Raw genomic sequence first — 23,226 nt, 5'->3', positions numbered from 1 at the left:
ATTTAGTGTGCCATTTGTGCTCTAACTTGTGGATCAAAATTCCGAAAACTTAACGTAGGCCATAAAAAGTGGACCTCGGACTATTAAGAAAGGACAATATTAGGTTACCACAGTTAGGGACTTTCTTAAATTCTGGATCCTGTGAATGTAGAATAATATACATCATACCATCTGTAGCATAGCATCAGTGACAAGGACGATTTTCAGCGAGATATCTGCTGTTTTCCGCAGGACACAGACAGGATATTGCAGCCGGTGCGGAAGTTTGGCCCCTTGGCGATAAATGTAGACCATAAGACTTAAAGACAGTAATTCACAGTATCTGCTATGACAGTAATGTGGGAGCAATTGATTTTTTTTTTTCCTACATCAATTCTATGTTCATCACTTTGTCCTGCAGGAGATTAATTCAGGCTGACCATGATGATGACGATGATGATGATTTATTGTAGGTGACCCTTTACAGTGTGAGCGTTCCTTGAAATATTCTTTTCCCAGTAGTGTACTCTTTGCTCTCCTATGGTATATTCTCCAGTTTGTATTCCAGCTAATTCCAGACAATTTTATTCAGATGTAAGCAAGCAGAGACGATACTTTCTTCTCTAGCAATGTATTCCAACTAATAACACATGGTTTTATTCATCTGGGAATGAGTCAAAGGAATCAGTAAATTCTGTCAGTAAAATCTCACATAGTCTTGTCTTCTTATCAGTCCGCCTAAAGCGAGACGGTATTCAGTTGAGAGTCACAGCAGTCTGAGTGTTAATTCTGCCAGCATTAAACATCTAACAGTCTTGTCTTCTCTAGATCCTTAGTCCCCCTAACGCCAGACGACTTTATTCAGATGAGAGTAACACGAGCCCGAGAGTTTTAAGGTGCCTAAGCAGTTATGAAAGTCAGTGCTTGTGCTCACTTACGTCAAATTTCATATGAGTAAATGCATTCCCGAAGCCTCTGTGGTACAGTGGTAGAGTGTGCGTTTTGCACGCTAGTGGACGCGGGTTCGCCTTCCGCCGGAGTTGTAAAAACTTTGGGAAGCGTTCACGAGCCACTGACCACTTTGACGGACACAAGGGGTGCTGTGGTTGAACCAGTGTCGCATACTAGTATGCTTGCACCCACTCGGCTTAAGGCGGGCCGATTACACTTGGTTCACAGACTACACACACATCCAAAGCCATTCCAACAGAACAATTACACTCACAAGCACTTCTCACCATACATACAGTCTCTACCAGACAGCCTAAGCCACTGGGTAGAGATACATTGGCTATATCGTCCCTGCTTCGGTAGAGATAGGTCGGTCCTGCAGTGGACTTAAACGGCTGCTGCTGCTGATGATGATGATGATGAAATGCATTCCCATGTTACATATAGATACCGTTTACATGCAGCAGAGACCTATATTTCATCACCAAAGTTTTGCTCTTTTCTGCTTTATTGTTACAGACCTGGATTCAGTCTACGTGCTGTTCACATACCCCTCTCTCTCTCTCTCTCTCTCTCTCTCTCTCTCTCTCTCTCTCTCTCTCTCTCGTACACTGTTCCAGTCTCTTCTTTCACAATGAACACCGTCATCCTTTTCTAAGATTTTCGTTGGCAATACTGTACTTTACGTTATTTAAAATTACCGTCTCTGTTTTCTTCATTCGTCAGCGCCATATATCACTCCTTCAGTACTTTCTTCCATTTCAGATTTTAACAAATTTCTTTATTACTCTTGGTATCCGTCCGCTTATACGTAAATTTATCCAGCAAAAGGATATTCCTCTGGATTATAGCCAAGAAATACTTTATCATGGACTGCTAAGATTTCAGTTCCATGACACTTCCACGCAGGGTCCTTCCAGTTTATAAAAATATTGCCAAGTTTTACTAATTACATTTCTTAGGCTACCTGTCTAAATTTATATCATTCATCTCACAGGGAAAACTGAAAAAACGAAATTGCAGCTCTCGGATATTTAAAGCTCATTCTCTCCCTAGCGCCTTACGGTAATGTGTGCCCCAAAATTCATTACGCCATATTCTTTTTTTTTTTCTTCGAGCATTAGTGATTTCACTTTATTTGTGCCCTGTCTCAGTTTCTTCTACATTCCATGAAAAACTCACTCATCGCGTCAACACATCTCTCACTTTCTCATTTTGCAGATCTCTTACAACATAATACCATGCAAGACAACTACCATTCATCTATAACTGGGTTGTGAATAAAAGGATTGTGATATACAGCTCTGTCTATTATCAGTAGTGGGTCCAGATACCTAGTGATTGTGAAGTTCATACACTTATTAATACCGATGTGGTAAGGTAGACAAACAATGATCTATCCCTTGATGCCAGTGGTGTAAAGGGTGAGGATTGGTCTATCACTTATTCCAGTGTGATGTAGTGGAAGACCCTGGTAATATTACATAATGCCAGTGTGGTACAGCAAAAGACTGTTGGTAAATTACCTAACACCGGTGTGGAGCAATGGATGAGGTTTGCTATATTATGTAACGCCAGTGTGGTGTGGAAGAGGCTCGGTATACTATGTGCCTGACACGAGTTCAAATCTGGGAAGTTTATAATTTCAAGCAAACAGCCCAACAATATACTTGCCATCAACTGAGAGTCAGTCCGGTGCAACACAACGCAACCGAACACAGACAGAACTAGAGGGGCACTCGGAGGACAGCATCTCTCCAACAAGGGCAACGTAATTTCTAAGCCACTCTTCATAATGGGTTAGGTTTTCTCATCACTGATTAGGGTTTCGCAAAAAGCGTGTTCCGGATCCAGAATCTATAATATGATCCGTATCGGTCCCAAAAGTTAAATGATTGTTCACTGGGACATGGGCTATCTACCCATCAAATTTGGTCCAATTCTCTCTTTTAGTTTTAGAGTAATCCTGCTAACATACAAACTAACAAACAAACAGGGTTGAAAACATACTCTCCTTGTCGGAGACAATAATTGAGAATAGAATTATAAAATAAAAAAAATGGTGTATTTGAGAGAGCCTGATGGTAGGAGGTAGTGCTGAAGGCTTAGAAAGTAACTGGATAAGGTAAGCGAATGTGTGGATAAGCAAGGTATGGACGTTAAAAAACAAATAAACTGACGAAGACTAGAAATGGGTGAATTAAGTAAGCACGGTGATGCACATGGTAAAGGCTGTAACCCACTGGCCAGTTTCGATGGGCATTCTGTTGATAGTTTTCCTTCAATAGCACTCTGTATCCTGCTTGTGGATCCTTCCTACCTAATATATGAGTGGCAAATAAGGTCAGAATGATGAGTGTTATACTACGTCGAAGAGAGGTATTTTCTCGATATATATTTTCATTGCTCCATATTTTTGCTTCACAAGATATGATAGACAGCGGACATTATATTGTACATATCAATGAAGTTTACGTCAGAGAAAGCCTAAGACCATGTGAATGAGTCAGTATTTGAAACTGGTCAAGTTTAAAGGTAAGCACAACTAACCTTGGTCGCGAAGGCCACTCTTCAGTTTGGCGAATTCCTCTTGCATGGCCAGTTGGTTGTCTTTTATCAGTGCCATCCCTTCCATCAGTAAACTTATGTTCACAGACGTCTCAGTGTTCTCAACATCATCTGAAATTACATAAAAGGATCACATCTGAAATTACGTGAATGAATTACATCTGAAATAATCTTTTGTCATCACAAAGGCTCTTTGCCGGATTAACTTCTATTTCGATCTAAATATCTGGTGGTGGTAGAGGAGAAAACTGTCACTCCCAGAATTCCTGTGAATTATGTAATGTGACGTTTTATTGTGTCAGGGGAGAACGATTATGGATGCCAACTGAACCACATTTGTTTGGAGGTTCTGCATTAGAAATTTATAACTATCTATCTATCTATATACCTAGGCTGCTTCCCCCAAGGAAAGGGAGGTAGCCGAGACAGGACGACACACTCTCCATTTACTCATCCATTCAAACACATTCATTCGCATCTTAGCCCCAAAGGGGAGAACGGACAGATCCCTACCGCACCACACAGCACAAGGGTCAACTGCGCAATGCAATCAGTGACATCCGCAGCAGGGCCCAATAGCAGAGCTGGTTTACCCCTGCCACATCATAACAGACCCATCCCCTTACCCGCACCCTGACTAGCTGATCAGACCAAATGCGGGAGAATATCCCCTCAGGGCTGCGTCATCACTTATTCATTCACAATTTCTCTCCATTTATTTCTGTCACGCACAGCCACTCTTCCTTGCTCAACAGACATCCATCTCGCATCCAGCGCTCCCTTCACACTGTCCATCCATCCTATTCGTGGTCTTCCTCTCAGCCTTACACCTCTCACATCAGATCAAGTTATCTTTTTCACCAATCGCTCATTATCCATTCTCTCCATATGCCCAAACCATTGCAACACCCTCTGCTCAACTCTACCAGCCATCTCCCAAACAACTCCAGTTCTCCTTTGCACTTCATCATTTCGCACTCAATCCATACGCGTCACTCCACACATACTCCTCAGACACCTCGTCTCCATTACATTCAAACTTTTCCTCTCTGCTACACCCATATTCCATGTTTCAGCCCCATATAAAGCAGTCGGTACCACAACACCCTCATACAGCCTTCTCGTTACATCCATTCTATATAACGCAGTCGGTACCACAACACCCTCATACAGCCTTCTCTTTACATCCATTCTAAGTGAACGACATCTAAACACTTTTTTCATTCCTCCCAGCACCTTTCCTACTTCACTTATTCTAAACTTCACTTCTGCATCTATTCTTCCATCCACAGCAACATGTGACCCTAGATATTAAAAACACTCTACCTGCTGAAGCAACTCGTCATTCAAAACTATATTCATCCCCCTACCATCTACCAACCTCGTACACTTCATCACTTTACTCTTATTCTCATTTATTTTAATTTTCCTCCTTTCACACTCTTCCAAACTCCTCTACCAACTGTCTCAGTCTCTCCTCTGAATCAGCCACCAGTGCAGTATCATCTGCAAACAGCAGCTGCTTCAGATTCCACTCTCCACCATCAACATTCACCAGACTCAGACCTCCACCTAAAACTCTTGCATTCACCTCCCATACAACACCATCCATGTAAATATTAAACAACCAAGGCGACATCACACATCCCTGTCGCAGCCCCACTCTCACGGGAAACCAATCACTCACAGCATTTCCCACTCTTACACACGCTCTACTATTTACATAAAAAATTTTCACCCCTTTTAGTAACCTACCATCAAGTCCATACAATCTTAAAACAGTCCACTAACTAAAAGATGAATAAACAGATAACCATGCATAGTACAGAGAAACTAAAGGAAGCGATGAAGAGTCAAACTGATTACTGGTATGTCTTTGTAGAAAAATGCGTGAGCGCTGTTGACACAACAGTAGTAAGTGGACAGCGTGGAAGTTAATTTGATAATATGCTTGTGGTATGTATAGTGATGCTAAAATAAGCATGGAAGATAAAGGGCAAAAGGAATATTCTGAGTGAATGACTGAAAGTACTGGACTCGAAAAGCAAAGCAAGGAGGATGACCATAAGCTGAAGGCAGTGAAGTTAAGGTCAGTATATTAGGAATGTTTGGTTTGGAATACTAATGCTGTGAATGATGTTGCAATGATATTGGCTTGTAAAATGAAGTACAGCTTTCTGGGATGTAAGGGTTGAAGGAGATATGAAAGAAAAGAAGAAGCAAGTGGTAAGAGTGGTTGCATGCAAGGAGCTCTATCATCATCATCATCCGGACCTCCTTTCCCACCCTAGGGCAGGGTGAAGAGTAGCAATGTCCAGGCAACCCAAATTTGCCCAATTCGATGGGCCACGCTTCCATTCACTCATCATTCAATCCCCTGGAATCCTGGCACTATCGGATACGCCAAAAATATTCACCACGTTCTGTAGCTTCACATAAAAGTATCCGACTGAGTCAATCCGGATGCTGCCAAATCCCTGATCATGCACTTCTCACAACATTCATCCAGCCAACTCGATCTCTTGTCAGTTCCCTACCCTCACCGACTTCCAAACCTCTCTTCCTCACACACTCATCCACCATATCTCTCCACCTTTTCCTTGGCCTACCTTGCCTCCTCCCACCTTCAAATTTTGCTCAGATATACCTTTTTCACCACTATTGTTATCCAATCTATCCACATGACCATACCATCTCAGTACACTCTTCGATTCTGGCGTCCACCGACTTCCTCACTCCACATCTTTCACGAATCACATCATTTCGTAACCTATCCACCTTCTCTACTCCACATACGTTCCTCAGCAGTCCCATCTCCACTGCTCTTACTATTGACTTTTTATTTTCATGCCACACCGTAGTCTCACGTTCATATGTTAAAGTTGGCACTAACCCTCCTTCATGCAAGTCTAATGCAGCTGCAACACTCAAGCCTCTGTTTCTTATCAAGGCCTTCATTGCACCAGCTACTTTTCTTCTTGTGTCACTCTCCTTTCAACTTCTTTTGCACATTTTCTTCTCTTTTCTATCATTATAACCAGGTATTCAAGGAGTTCTAATGAAAGAAACTAAAATCTAAAAGTAAGAAACACGCGAACTGATTAGTAAAGTGTGAAAAGAAAAATATCGACGATGATGATGGAGGAAGAAAAATTAACGTGAAGTGCTCTAAAATTAAGACAGCTTTCTTCAAAGCAGTGAAAACTTGTAAGAGTGAGGGTGGAAAAAATGTAAAAATCTGAGGTATAACTGTAGATGAATACCAACAAACTGAAACGAAATAAGGCACAGATGAAAGGGATAATTTTAAATGAATGGCTTTAAGGATGCATAGGAAAAGAATGCTGTGCCTAAGAATGAGACACACGCAGAAATGAAGAAGTGAAGATTGAAGATTGGACAGGTGAAAAGTGAAGATGGTGTACATGACAATGGTCGCAAAAAATGATGGGGAGAATGGAATTAATATTATTGTTCGCCGGAATTATACCAAAAATCTTGGATGCATGGAACTGCATCAGTGAAGCAGACACGAGCTGTGACTGATTTTTTGCATACAAGCAAAGGTGATCAAAGTAAGTCCAGATATTATCATGGGATGTCTGCTTTGCGTTATAGGCAAAGTGTATGGAAGAATAATGGTAGAAAATGTAAGATATATATCAGAATATCCGATGCGTGAAGAACATTTTGTTTCAGGAGCAGTAGGGGATGTGGGGATCAGACGTTTGCAATCAAAGAGCAGAGAATGTATGTGAGAAGGAACGTAAGGTGTTGATGGCGTTTATGGATCTCTAAAAAGCATATGACAAAGTGGAATGAGAGGGATTATGGAAGGCTTTGTGTATGTGCAGTGTGCATGGAAAACTGCTGAACGATGCAAAGAGTTTTAATGGCAATAATTTAGCAAGCGTAAGCGTAGATGGGTGTCCAAATGAGTGATTTAATATTAGAGATGGAGTATGTCTACGGTGTGGTGTTGCCGTGGCTATTCAGTAAATTTATGGATGAGGTTATGAGAGATGTAAACCTTGAGTTGTGGACTGAGGGGCGGGGATGATGATCAATATGAAGGGTGGAGTATATCAAACCTGATGTCTGCATATGATTCAGTGTTGCTTGTAAATATTTCTTGGTAGGAAAAAAAAAACTGAAAATCTACAAAACATTCGTACAAAAAAATTTGCAAACAAGTGGTTGTTTAGAAATAATGGATAGGAGAAAAACACGGGTTAGAGCTTGAATTCTTTATATTCTGTAACGTTTCGGGCTACAGAGAACCCATCTTGAAGAAAATTGAACAAGAAGTGATGGATCCGTGTCACGAATCAAGTTTGCGACATTTCCCTTTTGTGAGAAGCCACGAACTATTAGTGGAAAACTCACTGTGTATCGCTCAGTTAACCGTTTCTCTCTCCATTTCGGGGTATACTTTTCAAAATATTCGTCACTGTTTTCAAAAGTGACCGATTAAATGCACGTCACTAAGTGCTGTACTGAGCAATACTATTGTTTCTTTATTGTTCGCCCCTGCTTGCCTCAACCGTTAGCCACGCCTTCTTCCGGTGGCTTGTGCGTCCTGTCCATACAATGTATTTTGAAGGCAGTCGCGTGTTTGTTGTCACGGAGAAAGGTCCTGTGCTCAAGAAGTGTGAGAGGTCAGCTAGCACCCAAGCTCCACTAGTACAGTTGGCCAGTACTCCCACCCCCGGGTGATACACAGCATTCATCGACCGGTATTTACTTTTTGTAATCCTAGTTTAAGAGTTTAATTAAGGTGTTTTTCCTTGGTGTAAGTATTTAGCTTTTGTGTGAGTGAGTGAGTGCGGTCTCATTGATTTGATTTGAAATGTAACGTTAAATTTATTTTTGTAATCAATAAATTTAACTTCTTTTTCTTGAGCTTAATGTAAAGTAAAATCTTGTTTCATTTCTCCAAATTAAGCTTATTTCCCACATAGCTCCTAGCTTGCATAGACGTTTGACTATTCATAACTGGTACTTAGACCAGTCTTGTTGTATTAACTTAAAATCCGTTGTGCCAGATAGGAGTTAAGCATCAGCAAGGACATGATATTATTATTAGTATTAGTTATTTATTGTCAGGGGTGAAGTAACTTTCTCCAGAGGCTAACAGTACTAATTCAGCATTTGTGAGTAATTAGTCTCTGCTGTGTACTGTTGAGAAAGTTTATAAATTCTCGTTCTTAGAGAATCGTTGCTTGATTTAGCAAGACAATCATTGTCTCTGCTCTTCAATATTGTTGAACATTATTATCAATTAAATAATATTTTTTTTTTTTTTATGCGAGGAAGAAGGAACCAAAGGCCATGAGGCCGCAGTAACAGTTCCCTCCAAGAGAAAAACAAAATACAATAGAGAGCCAAATTCAAGATCCGATCATTTTGAGATGCCTGGACACACTGCGTTTGAAAGACTGGAGATCATAGGCAGGAGGAAATACAGACAGAGGGAGACAGTTCCAGAGCTGACCTGTTGCATGAATGAAAGACTGGGAGTAACGGTTAACTCTTGCATTAGAGAGTTGGACAGAAAAGGGATGAGAGTTTGCTGCCAGACGGGTGCTACGCGCCCGTCGTAGAGGTGGAGGAATGCAAGCAGACAGTTCAGAGGAGCAGTGACCATTAAAGTAGTGATAGAAAAGAGATAAAGATGCAACAGTGCGGCGAAGAGACAGAGGTTGAAGGGAGTCAGTAAGAGGAGGAGAGTTAATGAGACGAAAAGCCTTTGACTCCACCCTATTGAGAAGAGCTGTATGTGGGGAGCCTCCCCACACATGAGAGTTGTACTCCACACAGGGGCAGATAAAACCCCTGTATAGAGTCAACAATTGTGCAGGGGTGAAGAAAGAGCGAAGTCGGCTTAGCACACCCAATCTCTTGGAAGCAGATTTTACAAGAGATGTAATATGATCTTTCCAAGATAAGTCCCGAGTAAATGAAACCCCAAGCATGTTCAAGGATGATGCAGGATTAATCTGAATATTATTAAACATTAGTGGGTATACCTGTGGAAGATTTTGTCGGGTTGATAGGTGTAAGAACTGAGTCTTAGAAGCATTAAAGACAACCATATTATTTTTACCCCAGTCAGAGATATGAGCCAAGTCAGACATTAGGTGTGCCATAGCCTCATCCCTTGTTTCTTGAAGTAACTGTTGAGATGGGCGTTGCGGGAACCGAATGGAAAGGTGAAGGGTGGAGTCATCAGCGTATGAGTGGATAGGGTTAGATGTACAGCTTAGAAGATCATTGATGAATAAAAGGAAGAGAGTTGGTGATAGGACAGAGCCCTGAGGAACACCACTGTTGATAGATCTAGGAGAAGAACGATGGCCGTCTACGACAGCAGCTATAGAACGACCAGAAAGGAAGCTAGCGATGAAGGTACAGATAGAAGGATAGAAACCGTAGGAGGGCAGTTTGGAAATTAAAGATTTATGCCAGACTCGATCGAAAGCCTTTGAGATGTCAAGTGCAATGGCAAAGCTTTCGCCAAAGTCCCGAAAGGAGGATGACCAGGAATCTGAAAGGTAGGTGAGAAGATCGCCAGTGGAGCGTCCCTGACGGAACCCATACTGACGATCGGAAAGAAGGTTGTGATAGGAAAGATGCCTTAAAATTATTTATTAAGAATTGACTCGAAAACTTTTGAAATACAAGACGTTAAAGGAATTGGACGATAGTTGGAGGGTTGGGAGTGGTCATCCTTCTTTGGGACTGGCTGAATGAGAGCAAACTTCCAGCAACAAGGAAAGGTACAAGTTGACAGACAAAGGCGAAATAGTTTGCCTAGGCAGGGTGTAAGCACAGAAGCACAGTTTTTGAGAACAACAGGAGGGACCCCATCAGGACCATATGCCTTGTTAGTACTGAGGCCAGTAATGGCAGAAAATACATCAACTGAAGAAATTTTAATGTCAGCCATGAGGAAGTCAGAGGGGGGAAGTGATGGAGGAACAGCACCGGAATCGTCTAAGGTGGAATTGGAGGAGAAAGTCTGTGCGAAGAGATCTGCTTTGTCAGTAGAAGAAATAGCTACAGAACCATCAGAGTAGAAAAGAGGAGGGAAGGATGATGAGGTAAAGTTGTTAGAAAGATTTTTGGCAAGGTGCCAGAAGGAGCGGGAAGAATTCGAGTTGGAGAGTTGAGAGCATTTAGTATGGATGAAATTATTTTTAGTAGAGCGAAGAACAGACTTAGCACGATTCCGGGCAAAAACGTAAAGATTATGTGATTCAGGGGTGGGTTGGCTCCGGTACCTTTTGTAGGCTTCTCCTTGTTGCGGACAGCATTAGAACAAGCGTGATTAAACCAAGGCTTTCTTGCGTTAGTCAAAGGATATGAGAAAGGAATGTATGCTTCCATGCCCGAGAGAATAACCTCCGTAATGCGCAAGGCACACTCAGATGGCTCACGGCCATGGAAGCAATAATCATTCCAGGGAAAATCAAAGAAGTACTGCCTAAGGGCCTCCCAGTCCGCAGCTCCAAAATGCCAGAGACGACGTTTCCCTGGAGGGTCCGCAGGCCGTACTGGAGCGATAGGACAGGTTAAGGTAATAAGGTTGTGATCAGAGGAGCCCAACGGAGAGAAAAGATTAACAGAGTAAGCAGAAGGATTAGTTGTGAGGAAGAGGTCAAGTATGTTGGAGCTCTCTCCAAGGCGGTCAGGGATACGGGTAGGGTGCTGTACAAGCTGCTCTAGGTCATTAAGGATAGAAAAGATGTAGGCTTGTTCACCAGGTGGATCCGTGAAAGGAGAGGAGAGCCAAAGGTGGTGGTGAACATTGAAATCTCCAAGAATGGAGATTTCAGAGAAAGGAGAAACTGACAGAATGCGTTCCATCGTAGAAGTAAGATAGTCAAAGAATTTTTGATAGTCAGTAGAATTAGGGGATAAGTAAACAGCACAGATATATTTAGTCAGAGAATGACAGGAAAGCCGAAGCCAGAGAGTGGAGAATTCAGAAGAATCATGTTCAGGAACACGAGAGCAAGATAAGTCGTTGCGTATGTATACACAACAGCCACCTTTGGCTTTGAAATGAGTATAGAGTTGTAGGAGGATACAGAAAAGGGTTTGCTGTCAGTTGCCTCAGACAGCTGAGTCTCCGTTAGAAAAAGAAGGTGAGGTTTAGAGGAGGAGAGGTGGTGCTCAACAGAGCGAAAGTTAGATGAAAGGCCGCGAATGTTGCAGAAATGAAGAAGAAGAGAGTCAGACAGTGGTTCCAGGCACCTCGAGTCGTCACCGGGAGAGGAGCAGATGGCGGGGGCATTTATGGTCCCCCCCCCCTGGGGACTCCGAGGCTGGGTGAATTGACGCCATTTTGGTAAATTTTGAATAGGAAGTGTAGTGTGTACTGTGCATGTAGTTTGGTGAAGGTAGATAGAGAAATTTGTACTGGACAGCATGCTGGCCTACTCTCTGTGTAACTGAGACACTGAAAAAGTTCAGCAAAGGGGGATGGTCAGGAACTAGTCCTGAGGGCTGATGAAACGGGAGCTCCAGCACTCCCTGTCATCAGCTTTCCATCCACCTCGGGAGTACTGCCCTGCTCGACTGGTGCTACAGTCTACTCCTCCAAGCATTTATTTTAAAAACATTGTGATATTTTAAAAACCCCGTGACAATTGGCGACCTCATTCCAGGATATTAACTCCTAGCTCTAAAGCTATTCACGAGATAGTGCTCACTCGTTCATATTTAGGTATTTATCATTTAAGTTTATAGGCACAAGTTTACTGGTGTTTACCGTTAATTTAGCAAGTGAATTTTCCTTTATTAATCAATAGAGTACTTAACTCTAGTTTATTCTTGGTAACGCCAGACGATTTTATTCGCTTCTGGGAAGTCAGCGTACCCATTGTGTTTATTATTGAGTCTTCCCAGTCATTTGCATTGTTGCTTTAATTTTTGCCAGTTAACTAGATAAGACTGGTCACCACTAGCTTGTGTCTATATTCTTTATTTGTATTATTAGCATTCGTTTGCGAAGCAGTCAGTACTCAGTTTCGGTTTGCTTAGTAAATTAGCGCCATGGCTACCACCATATTTTTACAGGAAGCCAAAGATATGGGTCTTACAGACCCAACCGAAATTAAAGAGTATATACTCTCACGGCATAATCAGGAGCAGCAGCGCGAGAATGATGCCCGTGAAGAGCGTAAGATTCAGCGCGAATACGAGCGAGAACAGCGTAAGGAACGCGAAAAAGAACGGGAATACGAGCGGGAACAACGTGAATATGAACGTGCCGAACGAGAGGCACGAGAAAAACATGAACTTGAAGTGCTGAAGCTCAAGCGAGATTCCTTGGCTTCAGACACGTCTGGTGCAGTTGGTCCAAGCTCCACGAGCGTTCTCCCTGCACATGTCCTGGCGACCCCACGCATCAAACTTCCTTCATACAAGGAAGGCGAGCAAATCGAGCCGTACATAGCTCGTTTTGAGGACATGGCAGACATGTATCAACTGGATGAGGCAGCTAAGCGGCTTCAGTTTCTTAGCCTATTTGAGGGCCCTGCCCTCGATATTCTCCACAGAATTCGTGGAGACAATCTCACACATGAGATGATGAAAGCTGCACTCATTAAGGCGTATGGTCTCACAGTAGACGACGCCAAAGTTCAGTTCATGCGAGCTCGTCTCCAAGACAAGGAGACAGCTGTTCAGTTCCTTGATCGTCTCACAGCTTACTTAAATGAGTGGATAGAGAAAGATGAAACTCCTTCCACGCGTGAGGGGATAATTGACCTTATGCTGCGTACACAGCTAGAGAGGTCGTGGCCTGCTGAGCTCATAGCACAGCTTAAGATCTGCCAGGTGAAAGATGCCAGCCAAATGGCAGAGAACGCTGACGCATTTTTTACTGCATACGGGTATCAAACTCGTAAGCAAAACACCTGGAGCAGAAAAGATACTGCCAAGTCTGGGAAGCCGTCTCAGACTGAATCCCAGCACCAAGGCCATTCTCAGAATAATGGCCAAGGTCCAAAACTGCAGTGGAAGGACCAGGGGCAAAACACTCAGAAACCTGAGTGGAAGAGGTACAACAGGTACCCTAACCAGCGGCAGTATCAGCCACGCAACCGACCGTCGGGACAAACTTTTTCACCACCAGCTCAAAAGATGCAGGAAGCGAATGCAGCCTTCATTCCTCAGCAGCAGCCTGGTGGTCACGTCCCTACCAGTGTGGGTACTTCCCCACAGTTCACTAGTCCCACAGTGACAGTGAACCCCCCTCCACAGATGGCCAATGTTCCATCTTCCCAACATAATTCACAAGGCACAATGTTTGCCACATCAATTCAGCAGCCTCATGAGTGGCTAGCTGCTTCCTCCACAGGCCCTCCCACAGGTGACAGTACCTTCCTTGTTCAGCCAGGGTTTGTGGGAGACATTCCTGTGAAGGTCCTGAGAGACAATGGTTCCTCAGGTTGCTCTGTTAAGCAGAGTTTAGTTCGGCCTGAGCAGTATACAGGTCGACAGATCCATGCAAACCTTATTGATGGATCAGTGAGATTGTTCCCTGAGGCATGTATCCAGGTGGCATCTCCATTTTATACTGGTAAGACACTTGCAGTTGTCATACCAGAACCTTTATTTGAACTCATCATCGGCAATATTACCGGTGTCAAGGATAGTTGCACCGAACATGACGCTACTCAGACTTCGGCTGCTGCGGTAACACGAGCCATGGCTGAGGCTCCAGACTGTGTCACCCCAGTGATCATTGAATCACCGCAAGATCTGATGTGTAGTCAACTTGTTGTACAAGAACAACATTCTGACCCAACACTTGCTACCGTGCGGAACAAACAAAAGGGTCGAGTGATTAAGTATTCACGGGGAGGTCGAGCCAAGTTCCTTAGCAAACAAGGACGGCTCTACCGTGAGTCACGAACACCCGAGGGCGAGGTTCGACTGCAGTTTGTCGTTCCCGCCAAGTACCGCCTAGCAGTGTTACAATGGGGTCATTGTTCAGCCTCAGGAGGCCACATGGGCAAAAGGAAGACCCAGGGCCGTATCCGAGCTGACTTTTTCTGGCCAGGGATGGGACGAGACATAGATAGTTTTGTCCGTTCCTGCAGTGTGTGCCAAAGTATCACCACTAATCAGGGACATGCCCTTCCTGTGCCATTTGTAACCACACCCGTAATCTTTGAGACAGTTGAGAGACAGGGTAGTGGTGAAGTGGGTGCAGACCTGACGTCTCGCCCATTGGCCCCACAGGACACATTATGTCCAGGGCCTGTACATACATATTATGTACCATAAGTTAAGGGGGAAGTTGAGAGGCGACTCGAGGCTATGGAAGACCCGAGTTTGCACAAGGATTCTCAGCTTCCCGGTACTAATAGAAGTACTGTAGGTTAAGGGGGAAGTGAGAACTCCGCAAAGGCGACTTGAGGCTATGGAAGACCCAAGTTTGCACAAGGACTCTCAGCTCCCCGATACTAATATAAGTACTTTAGGTTAGGGTGGAAGTGAGAATTCCGCAGAGGCGACTTGAGGCTATGGAAGACCCAAGTTTGCACAAGGATTCTCAGCTTCCCGATATTAATATAAGAACTGTAGGTTAAGGCACAGGTTGAGGACCCGTGTGCAGTTTGAGGCTATGGAAGACCCGAGTTTGCACAAGGATTCTCAGCTTCCCAATATTAATATAAGAACTGTAGGTTAAGGCACAGGTTGAGGACCCATGTGCAGTTCGAGGCTATGGAAGACCCGAGTTTGCACAAGGATTCTCAACTTGCTGACACTAATCGTGTGCTAAAATTAATGGCGACCTCGAGTGTACTATTCGTAGCATGTACTGATTGCTAGGCAGAGAGAGTAATTGTAACGTAATAAGAATTTTGTCTCATTAACACTTTTGATGCTCCACCTTAATTGGTTTTGCAGGTTCAGCAATGGGTGTAGCAGTTTTGCTGTGCGGGCCAGCTGATCGTCTGCCGCACGCTGCCGCCTCTTCTCCTCTGCCTTCGTCGTCGCCATGATATTATTTACTGTGTCCTTTTACACATACGTACAGTTACACTACTACTGTCACACCTACACCGTATATTACATACACCACGCTACACAACAATTAATTGTCAGTGTAAATGTAGCGAATTTTCGCTCAGTTTGACCTGAGTACAGGATTTTCACCATCGTCACGGAGTTTTTCCCTCAAGCTTGCTTCTATTAATGTAAATACACGGTTTTTTCGCTCACTGACGACTGTGACTTTCTCCTATAGCAGGATAGCACACACACCACAGTGTGAATCTTGTGTGACTGAGTAGGATGTGTACATATATATATATATATCCACAAATTTTTTCCCATAAAGAAAAAATTTAATTTTGTAGGGGCGTAATGTCACGAATCAAGTTCGCGACATTTCCCTTTTGTGAGAAGCCACGAACTATTAGTGGAAAACTCACTGTGTATCGCTCAGTTAACCGTTTCTCTCTCCATTTCGGGGTATACTTTTCAAAACATTCGTCACTGTTCTCAAAAGTGACCGATTAAATGCACGTCACTAAGTGCTGTACTGAGCGATACTATTGTTTCTTTATTGTTCGCCCCTGCTTGCCTCAACCGTTAGCCACGCCTTCTTCCGGTGGCTTGTGCGTCCTGCCCATACAATGTATTTTGAAGGCAGTCGCGTGTTTGTTGTGACGGAGAAAGGTCCTGTGCTGAAGAAGTGTGAGAGGTCAGCTAGCACCCAAGCTCCACTAGTACAGTTGGCCAGTACTCCCACCCCCGGGTGATACACAGCATTCATCGACCGGTATTTACTTTTTGTAATCCTAGTTTAAGAGTTTAATTAAGGTGTTTTTCCTTGGTGTAAGTATTTAGCTTTTGTGTGAGTGAGTGAGTGCGGTCTCATTGATTTGATTTGAAATGTAACATTAAATTTATTTTTGTAATCAATAAATTTAACTTCTTTTTCTTGAGCTTAATGTAAAGTAAAATCTTGTTTCATTTCTCCAAATTAAGCTTATTTCCCACATAGCTCCTAGCTTGCATTGACGTTTGACTATTCATAACTGGTACTTAGACCAGTAATTTTGTATTAACTTAAAATCCGTTGTGCCAGATAGGAGTTAAGCATCAGCAAGGACCTGATATTATTATTAGTATTAGTTATTTATTGTCAGGGGTGAAGTAACTTTCTCCAGAGGCTAACAGTACTAATTCAGCATTTGTGAGTAATTAGTCTCTGCTGTGTACTGTTGAGAAAGTTTATAAATTCTCGTTCTTAGAGAATCGTTGCTTGATTTAGCAAGACAATCATTGTCTCTGCTCTTCAATATTGTTGAACATTATTATCAATTAAATAATATTTAAGCATTTATTTTAAAAACATTGTGATATTTTAAAAACCCCTTGACAATTGCCGACCTCATTCCAGGATATTAACTCCTAGCTCTAAAGCTATTCACGAGATAGTGCTCACTCGTTCATATTTAGGTATTTATCATTAAAGTTTATAGGCACAAGTTTATTGGTGTTTACCGTTAATTTAGCAAGTGAATTTTGCTTTATTAATCAATAGAGTACTTAACTCTAGTTTATTCTTGGTAACGCCAGACGATTTTATTCGCTTCTGGGAAGTCAGCGTACCCATTGTGTTTATTATTGAGTCTTCCCAGTCATTTGCATTGTTGCTTTAATTTTTGCCAGTTAACTAGATAAGACTGGTCACCACTAGCTTGTGTCTGTATTCTTTATTTGTATTATTAGCATTCGTTTGCGAAGCAGTCAGTACTCAGTTTCGGTTTGCTTAGTAAATTAGCGCCATGGCTACCACCATATTTTTACAGGAAGCCAAAGATATGGGTCTTACAGACCCAACCGAAATTAAAGAGTATATAATCTCACGGCATAATCAGGAGCTGCAGCGCGAGAATGATGCCCGTGAAGAGCGTAAGATTCAGCGCGAATACGAGCGAGAACAGCGTAAGGAACGCGAAAAAGAACGGGAATACGAGCGGGAACAACGTGAATATGAACGTGCCGAACGAGAGGCATGAGAAAAACATGAACTTGAAGTGCTGAAGCTCAAGCGAGATTCCTTGGCTTCAGATACGTCCGGTGCAGTTGGTCCAAGCTCCACGAGCGTTCTCCCTGCACATGTCCTGGCGACCCCACGCATCAAACTTCCTTCATACAAGGAAGGCGAGCAAATCGAGCCGTACATAGCTCGTTTTGAGGACATGGCAGACATGTATCAACTGGATGAGGCAGCTAAGTGGCTTCAGTTTCTTAGCCTATTTGAGGGCCCTGCCCTCGATATTCTCCACAGAATTCGTGGAGACAATCTCACATATGAGATGATGAAAGCTGCACTCATTAAGGCGTATGGTCTCACAGTAGACAACGCCAAAGTTCAGTTCATGCGAGCTCGTCTCCAAGACAAGGAGACAGCTGTTCAGTTCCTTGATCGTCTCACAGCTTACTTAAATGAGTGGATGGAGAAAGATGAAACTCCTTTCACGCGTGAGGGGATAATTGACCTTATGCTGCGTACACAGCTAGAGAAGTCGTGGCCTGCTGAGCTCATAGCACAGCTTAAGATCTGCCAGGTGAAAGATGCCAGCCAAATGGCAGAGAACGCTGACGCATTTTTTACTGCATACGGGTATCAAACTCGTAAGCAAAACACCTGGAGCAGAAAAGATACTGCCAAGTCTGGGAAGCCGTCTCAGACTGAATCCCAGCACCAAGGCCATTCTCAGAATAATGGCCAAGGTCCAAAACTGCAGTGGAAGGACCAGGGGCAAAACACTCAGAAACCTGAGTGGAAGAGGTACAACAGGTACCCTAACCAGCGGCAGTATCAGCCACGCAACCGACCGTCGGGACAAACTTTTTCACCATCAGCTCAAAAAGATGCAGGAAGCGAATGCAGCCTTCATTCCTCAGCAGCAGCCTGGTGGTCACGTCCCTACCAGTGTGGGTACTTCCCCACAGTTCACTAGTCCCACAGTGACAGTGAACCCCCCTCCACAGATGGCCAATGTTCCATCTTCCCAACATAACTCACAAGGCACAATGTTTGCCACATCAATTCAGCAGCCTCATGAGTGGCTAGCTGCTTCCTCCACAGGCCCTCCCACAGGTGACAGTACCTTCCTTGTTCAGCCAGGGTTTGTGGGAGACATTCCTGTGAAGGTCCTGAGAGACAATGGTTCCTCAGGTTCCTCTGTTAAGCAGAGTTTAGTTCGGCCTGAGCAGTATACAGGTCGACAGATCCATGCAAACCTTATTGATGGATCAGTGAGATTGTTCCCTGAGGCATGTATCCAGGTGGCATCTCCATTTTATACTGGTAAGACACTTGCAGTTGTCATACCAGAACCTTTATTTGAACTCATCATCGGCAATATTACCGGTGTCAAGGATAGTTGCACCGAACATGACGCTACTCAGACTTCGGCTGCTGCGGTAACACGAGCCATGGCTGAGGCTCCAGACTGTGTCACCCCAGTGATCATTGAATCACCGCAAGATCTGATGTGTAGTCAACTTGTTGTACAAGAACAACATTCTGACCCAACACTTGCTACCGTGCGGAACAAACAAAAGGGTCGAGTGATTAAGTATTCACGGGGAGGTCGAGCCAAGTTCCTTAGCAAACAAGGACGGCTCTACCGTGAGTCACGAACACCCGAGGGCGAGGTTCGACTGCAGTTTGTCGTTCCCGCCAAGTACCGCCTAGCAGTGTTACAATGGGGTCATTGTTCAGCCTCAGGAGGCCACATGGGCAAAAGGAAGACCCAGGGCCGTATCCGAGCTGACTTTTTCTGGCCAGGGATGGGACGAGACATAGATAGTTTTGTCCGTTCCTGCAGTGTGTGCCAAAGTATCACCACTAATCAGGGACATGCCCTTCCTGTGCCATTTGTAACCACACCCGTAATCTCTGAGACAGTTGAGAGACAGGGTAGTGGTGAAGTGGGTGCAGACCTGACGTCTCGCCCATTGGCCCCACAGGACACATTATGTCCAGGGCCTGTACATACATATTATGTACCGTAAGTTAAGGGGGAAGTTGAGAGGCGACTCGAGGCTATGGAAGACCCGAGTTTGCACAAGGATTCTCAGCTTCCCGGTACTAATAGAAGTACTGTAGGTTAAGGGGGAAGTGAGAATTCCGCAAAGGCGACTTGAGGCTATGGAAGACCCAAGTTTGCACAAGGACTCTCAGCTCCCCGATACTAATATAAGTACTTTAGGTTAAGGGGGAAGTGAGAATTCCACAGAGGCGACTTGAGGCTATGGAAGACCCAAGTTTGCACAAGGATTCTCAGCTTCCCGATATTAATATAAGAACTGTAGGTTAAGGCACAGGTTGAGGACCCGTGTGCAGTTTGAGGCTATGGAAGACCCGAGTTTGCACAAGGATTCTCAGCTTCCCAATATTAATATAAGAACTGTAGGTTAAGGCACAGGTTGAGGACCCATGTGCAGTTCGAGGTTATGGAAGACCCGAGTTTGCACAAGGATTCTCAACTTGCCGACACTAATCGTGTGCTAAAATTAATGGCGACCTCGAGTGTACTTTTCGTAGCATGTACTGATTGCTAGGCAGAGAGAGTAATTGTAACGTAATAAGAATTTTGTCTCATTAACACTTTTGATGCTCCACCTTAATTGGTTTTGCAGGTTCAGCAATGGGTGTAGCAGTTTTGCTGTGCGGGCCAGCTGATCGTCTGCCGCACGCTGCCACCTCTTCTCCTCTGCCTTCGTCGTCGCCATGATATTATTTACTGTGTCATTTTACACATAGGTACAGTTACACTACAACTGTCACACCTACACCGTGTATTACATACACCACGCTACACAACAATTAATTGTCAGTGTAAATGTAGCGAATTTTCGCTCAGTTTGACCTGAGTACAGGATTTTCACCGTCGTCACGGAGTTTTTCCCTCAAGCTTGCTTCTATTAATGTAAATACAAGGTTTTTTCGCTCACTGGTGACTGTGACTTTCTCCTGTAGCAGGATAGCACACACACCACAGTGTGAATCTTGTGTGACTGAGTTAGGATGTGTACATATATATATATATATATATATATATATATATATATATATATATATATATATCCACAAATTTTTTCCCATAAGGAAAAAATTTAATTTTGTAGGGGCGTAATGTCACGAATCAAGTTCGCGACATTTCCCTTTTGTGAGAAGCCACGAACTATTAGTGGAAAACTCACTGTGTATCGCTCAGTTAACCGTTTCTCTCTCCATTTCGGGGTATACTTTTCAAAACATTCGTCACGGTTTTCAAAAGTGACCGATTAAATGCACGTCACTAAGTGCTGTACTGAGCAATACTATTGTTTCTTTATTGTTCGCCCCTGCTTGCCTCAAATGTTAGCCACGCCTTCTTCTGGTGGCTTGTTTGTCCTGCCCATACAATGTATTTTGAAGGCAGTCACGTGTTTGTTGTGACGGAGAAAGGTCCTGTGCTCAAGAAGTGTGAGAGGTCAGCTAGCACCCAAGCTCCACTAGTACAGTTGGCCAGTACTCCCACCCCCGGGTGATACACAGCATTCATCGACCGGTATTTACTTTTTGTAATCCTAGTTTAAGAGTTTAATTAAGGTTTTTTTCCTTGGTGTAAGTATTTAGCTTTTGTGTGAGTGAGTGAGTGAGGTCTCATTGATTTGATTTGAAATGTAACGTTAAATTTATTTTTGTAATCAATAAATGTAACAGTTCTTTTTCTTGAGCTTAATGTAAAGTAAAATCTTGTTTCATTTCTCCAAATTAAGCTTATTTCCCACATAGCTCCTAGCTTGCATAGACGTTTGACTATTCATAACTGGTACTTAGACCAGTCTTGTTGTATTAACTTAAAATCCGTTGTGCCAGATAGGAGTTAAGCATCAGCAAGGACCTGATATTATTATTAGTATTAGTTATTTATTGTCAGGGGTGAAGTAACTTTCTCCAGAGGCTAACAGTACTAATTCAGCATTTGTGAGTAATTAGTCTCTGCTGTGTACTGTTGAGAAAGTTTATAAATTCTCGTTCTTAGAGAATCGTTGCTTGATTTAGCAAGACAATCATTGTCTCTGCTCTTCAATATTGTTGAACATTATTATCAATTAAATAATATTTAAGCATTTATTTTAAAAACATTGTGATATTTTAAAAACCCCGTGACAATCCGAGACATTAAAACCCCTGGAAACTCCCTCTTCCTTTTTATGTTGCAGCTTAATTGGCTATCTCTGGGATAATTCCATCGTCCAACCCCACCTCTAATTGCGGAATACCAGGCAGTCCAAACCCAAGCTGCAGGGGTGCCTGATGTGGGCACCACACACGGCCAGGGTCTCTTCCTTACCTTCCTGCCACATCCTGACACCCACCAGTCCCTCAAACCCAGTGGAAGCTGCCTGTGACTCACGACTTTCAATTGCCTATCTGATCCTGTGTCAAAGACCTTTGGGTACGCTACCCCCTCAATCTCACCATCCTCCTCCATGCAACTGTCACTGGCACCTAAGGAGTGTGCTGGGTGCTGACCCTTAACCAAACACTGTTCGAGGACTTTGACCTCATTACTCACTTCCTGTACTTTCACTTCTCACTTTAGCCTCCACTATATAAGAACTTTTTTCCCTCACTACTCTTACCTGGTCGCTTATTCTCTCTACCTCGCTGTATGCCACCTCTTGTTGTTGCTTCAGTGTCCTGGTTCCATCCTGCAACTCCTCACATATATAACTGGTGAAGTGTGCCCACTTAGTAGTTCCTCTGGTCTTGTTTAGTGTGCTTGACCTTCTTTTTGTTCTTCTTAATATTTCTTTTGTTCTCAGTATTTCTTTGGTTCTTCTTGCCGTGCTTTCAACGCTGAGTATATTTTCTTTGTTCTTCTTGCTGTTTCTTTTGTTCTTCTTGCCGTGCTTTCAACACTAAGAGTATATCTTTATTTTGTTCTTACTGTTTCTTTTGTTCTTCTTGCTGTGCTGTCGACACTGCGAGTTTATCTATCTTTTGTTATTCTTGCTGTTTCATTTTGTTCATCTTGTTATGCTTCTTCTTCTGCTCTCAGCACTGCGAGTGTCTATCATTGATATGTTCGTCGTTTTGCTAACCTGTTCATATGTCTATCCCTCAAGACATATTTGTTACACCTTCTAAGGTCGATGATTCTTCGAAAACGAACGTAGACAAGCCAAACAGCTAATCAGAGGCAGCTAAGCACTTCTGGGTTTTATTCTTTTTAGGCACAGCTGATGTACACTTGCAAAACACTATTGCTTCTCTCTCTCTCTCTCTCTCTCTCTCTCTCTCTCTCTCTCTCTCTCTCTCTCTCTCTCTCTCTCTCTCTCTCGCTACTTTCGTCCTTCACTGATCACTACTCACTCTCTTCCCATTCACTGACTGAATGACTCTCAATTAGTGACTCTAGCTGACTACTCCATCCGTCATTGATTTAGATCTCATTGCCTGACGCACTAACTCTGGCATAGATTCTCTCTGTCACTGTCCGTCCGCCAGTGACTCGCTGACTTTTCACTTATTGTCCACCACTCCTCTCTGACTGTTTGCCTCTCACAAACTAAATGCCACTGACTGGAAGCCGCACACAAAACTCTCTCTGTCCATTACACACTGGCTCACTGACTAAGCGATTCAGACTGACTCGTCTTGGATGTGGGACAGTTATTTAAATGCCC

The 23,226-nt window shown here is 43.3% G+C and overlaps 1 protein-coding gene across 1 annotated transcript in view; it reads right to left on the bottom strand.

Moving 5' to 3' along the window:
* Nucleotides 1–23,226, bottom strand: part of LOC145413665 (uncharacterized) — a 135,032-nt gene that overhangs the window by 56,410 nt on the left and 55,396 nt on the right. Inside the window, exon 7 of the mRNA XM_080283322.1 lies at nucleotides 3,481–3,609. Within this exon, the coding sequence (XP_080139448.1) occupies nucleotides 3,481–3,609 (129 nt within the window). The remainder of the gene's footprint in view (nucleotides 1–3,480; nucleotides 3,610–23,226) is intronic.

Source organism: Coenobita brevimanus, chromosome 97 (assembly GCF_032717465.1).
Source record: "Coenobita brevimanus isolate Jiangsu-jjx chromosome 97, ASM3271746v2, whole genome shotgun sequence".
NCBI classification, from domain to species: Eukaryota; Metazoa; Arthropoda; class Malacostraca; order Decapoda; family Coenobitidae; genus Coenobita; species Coenobita brevimanus.
The sequence above is the reverse complement of the archived record's forward strand: the minus strand, read 5'-3'. Positions and strand labels throughout refer to the sequence as shown.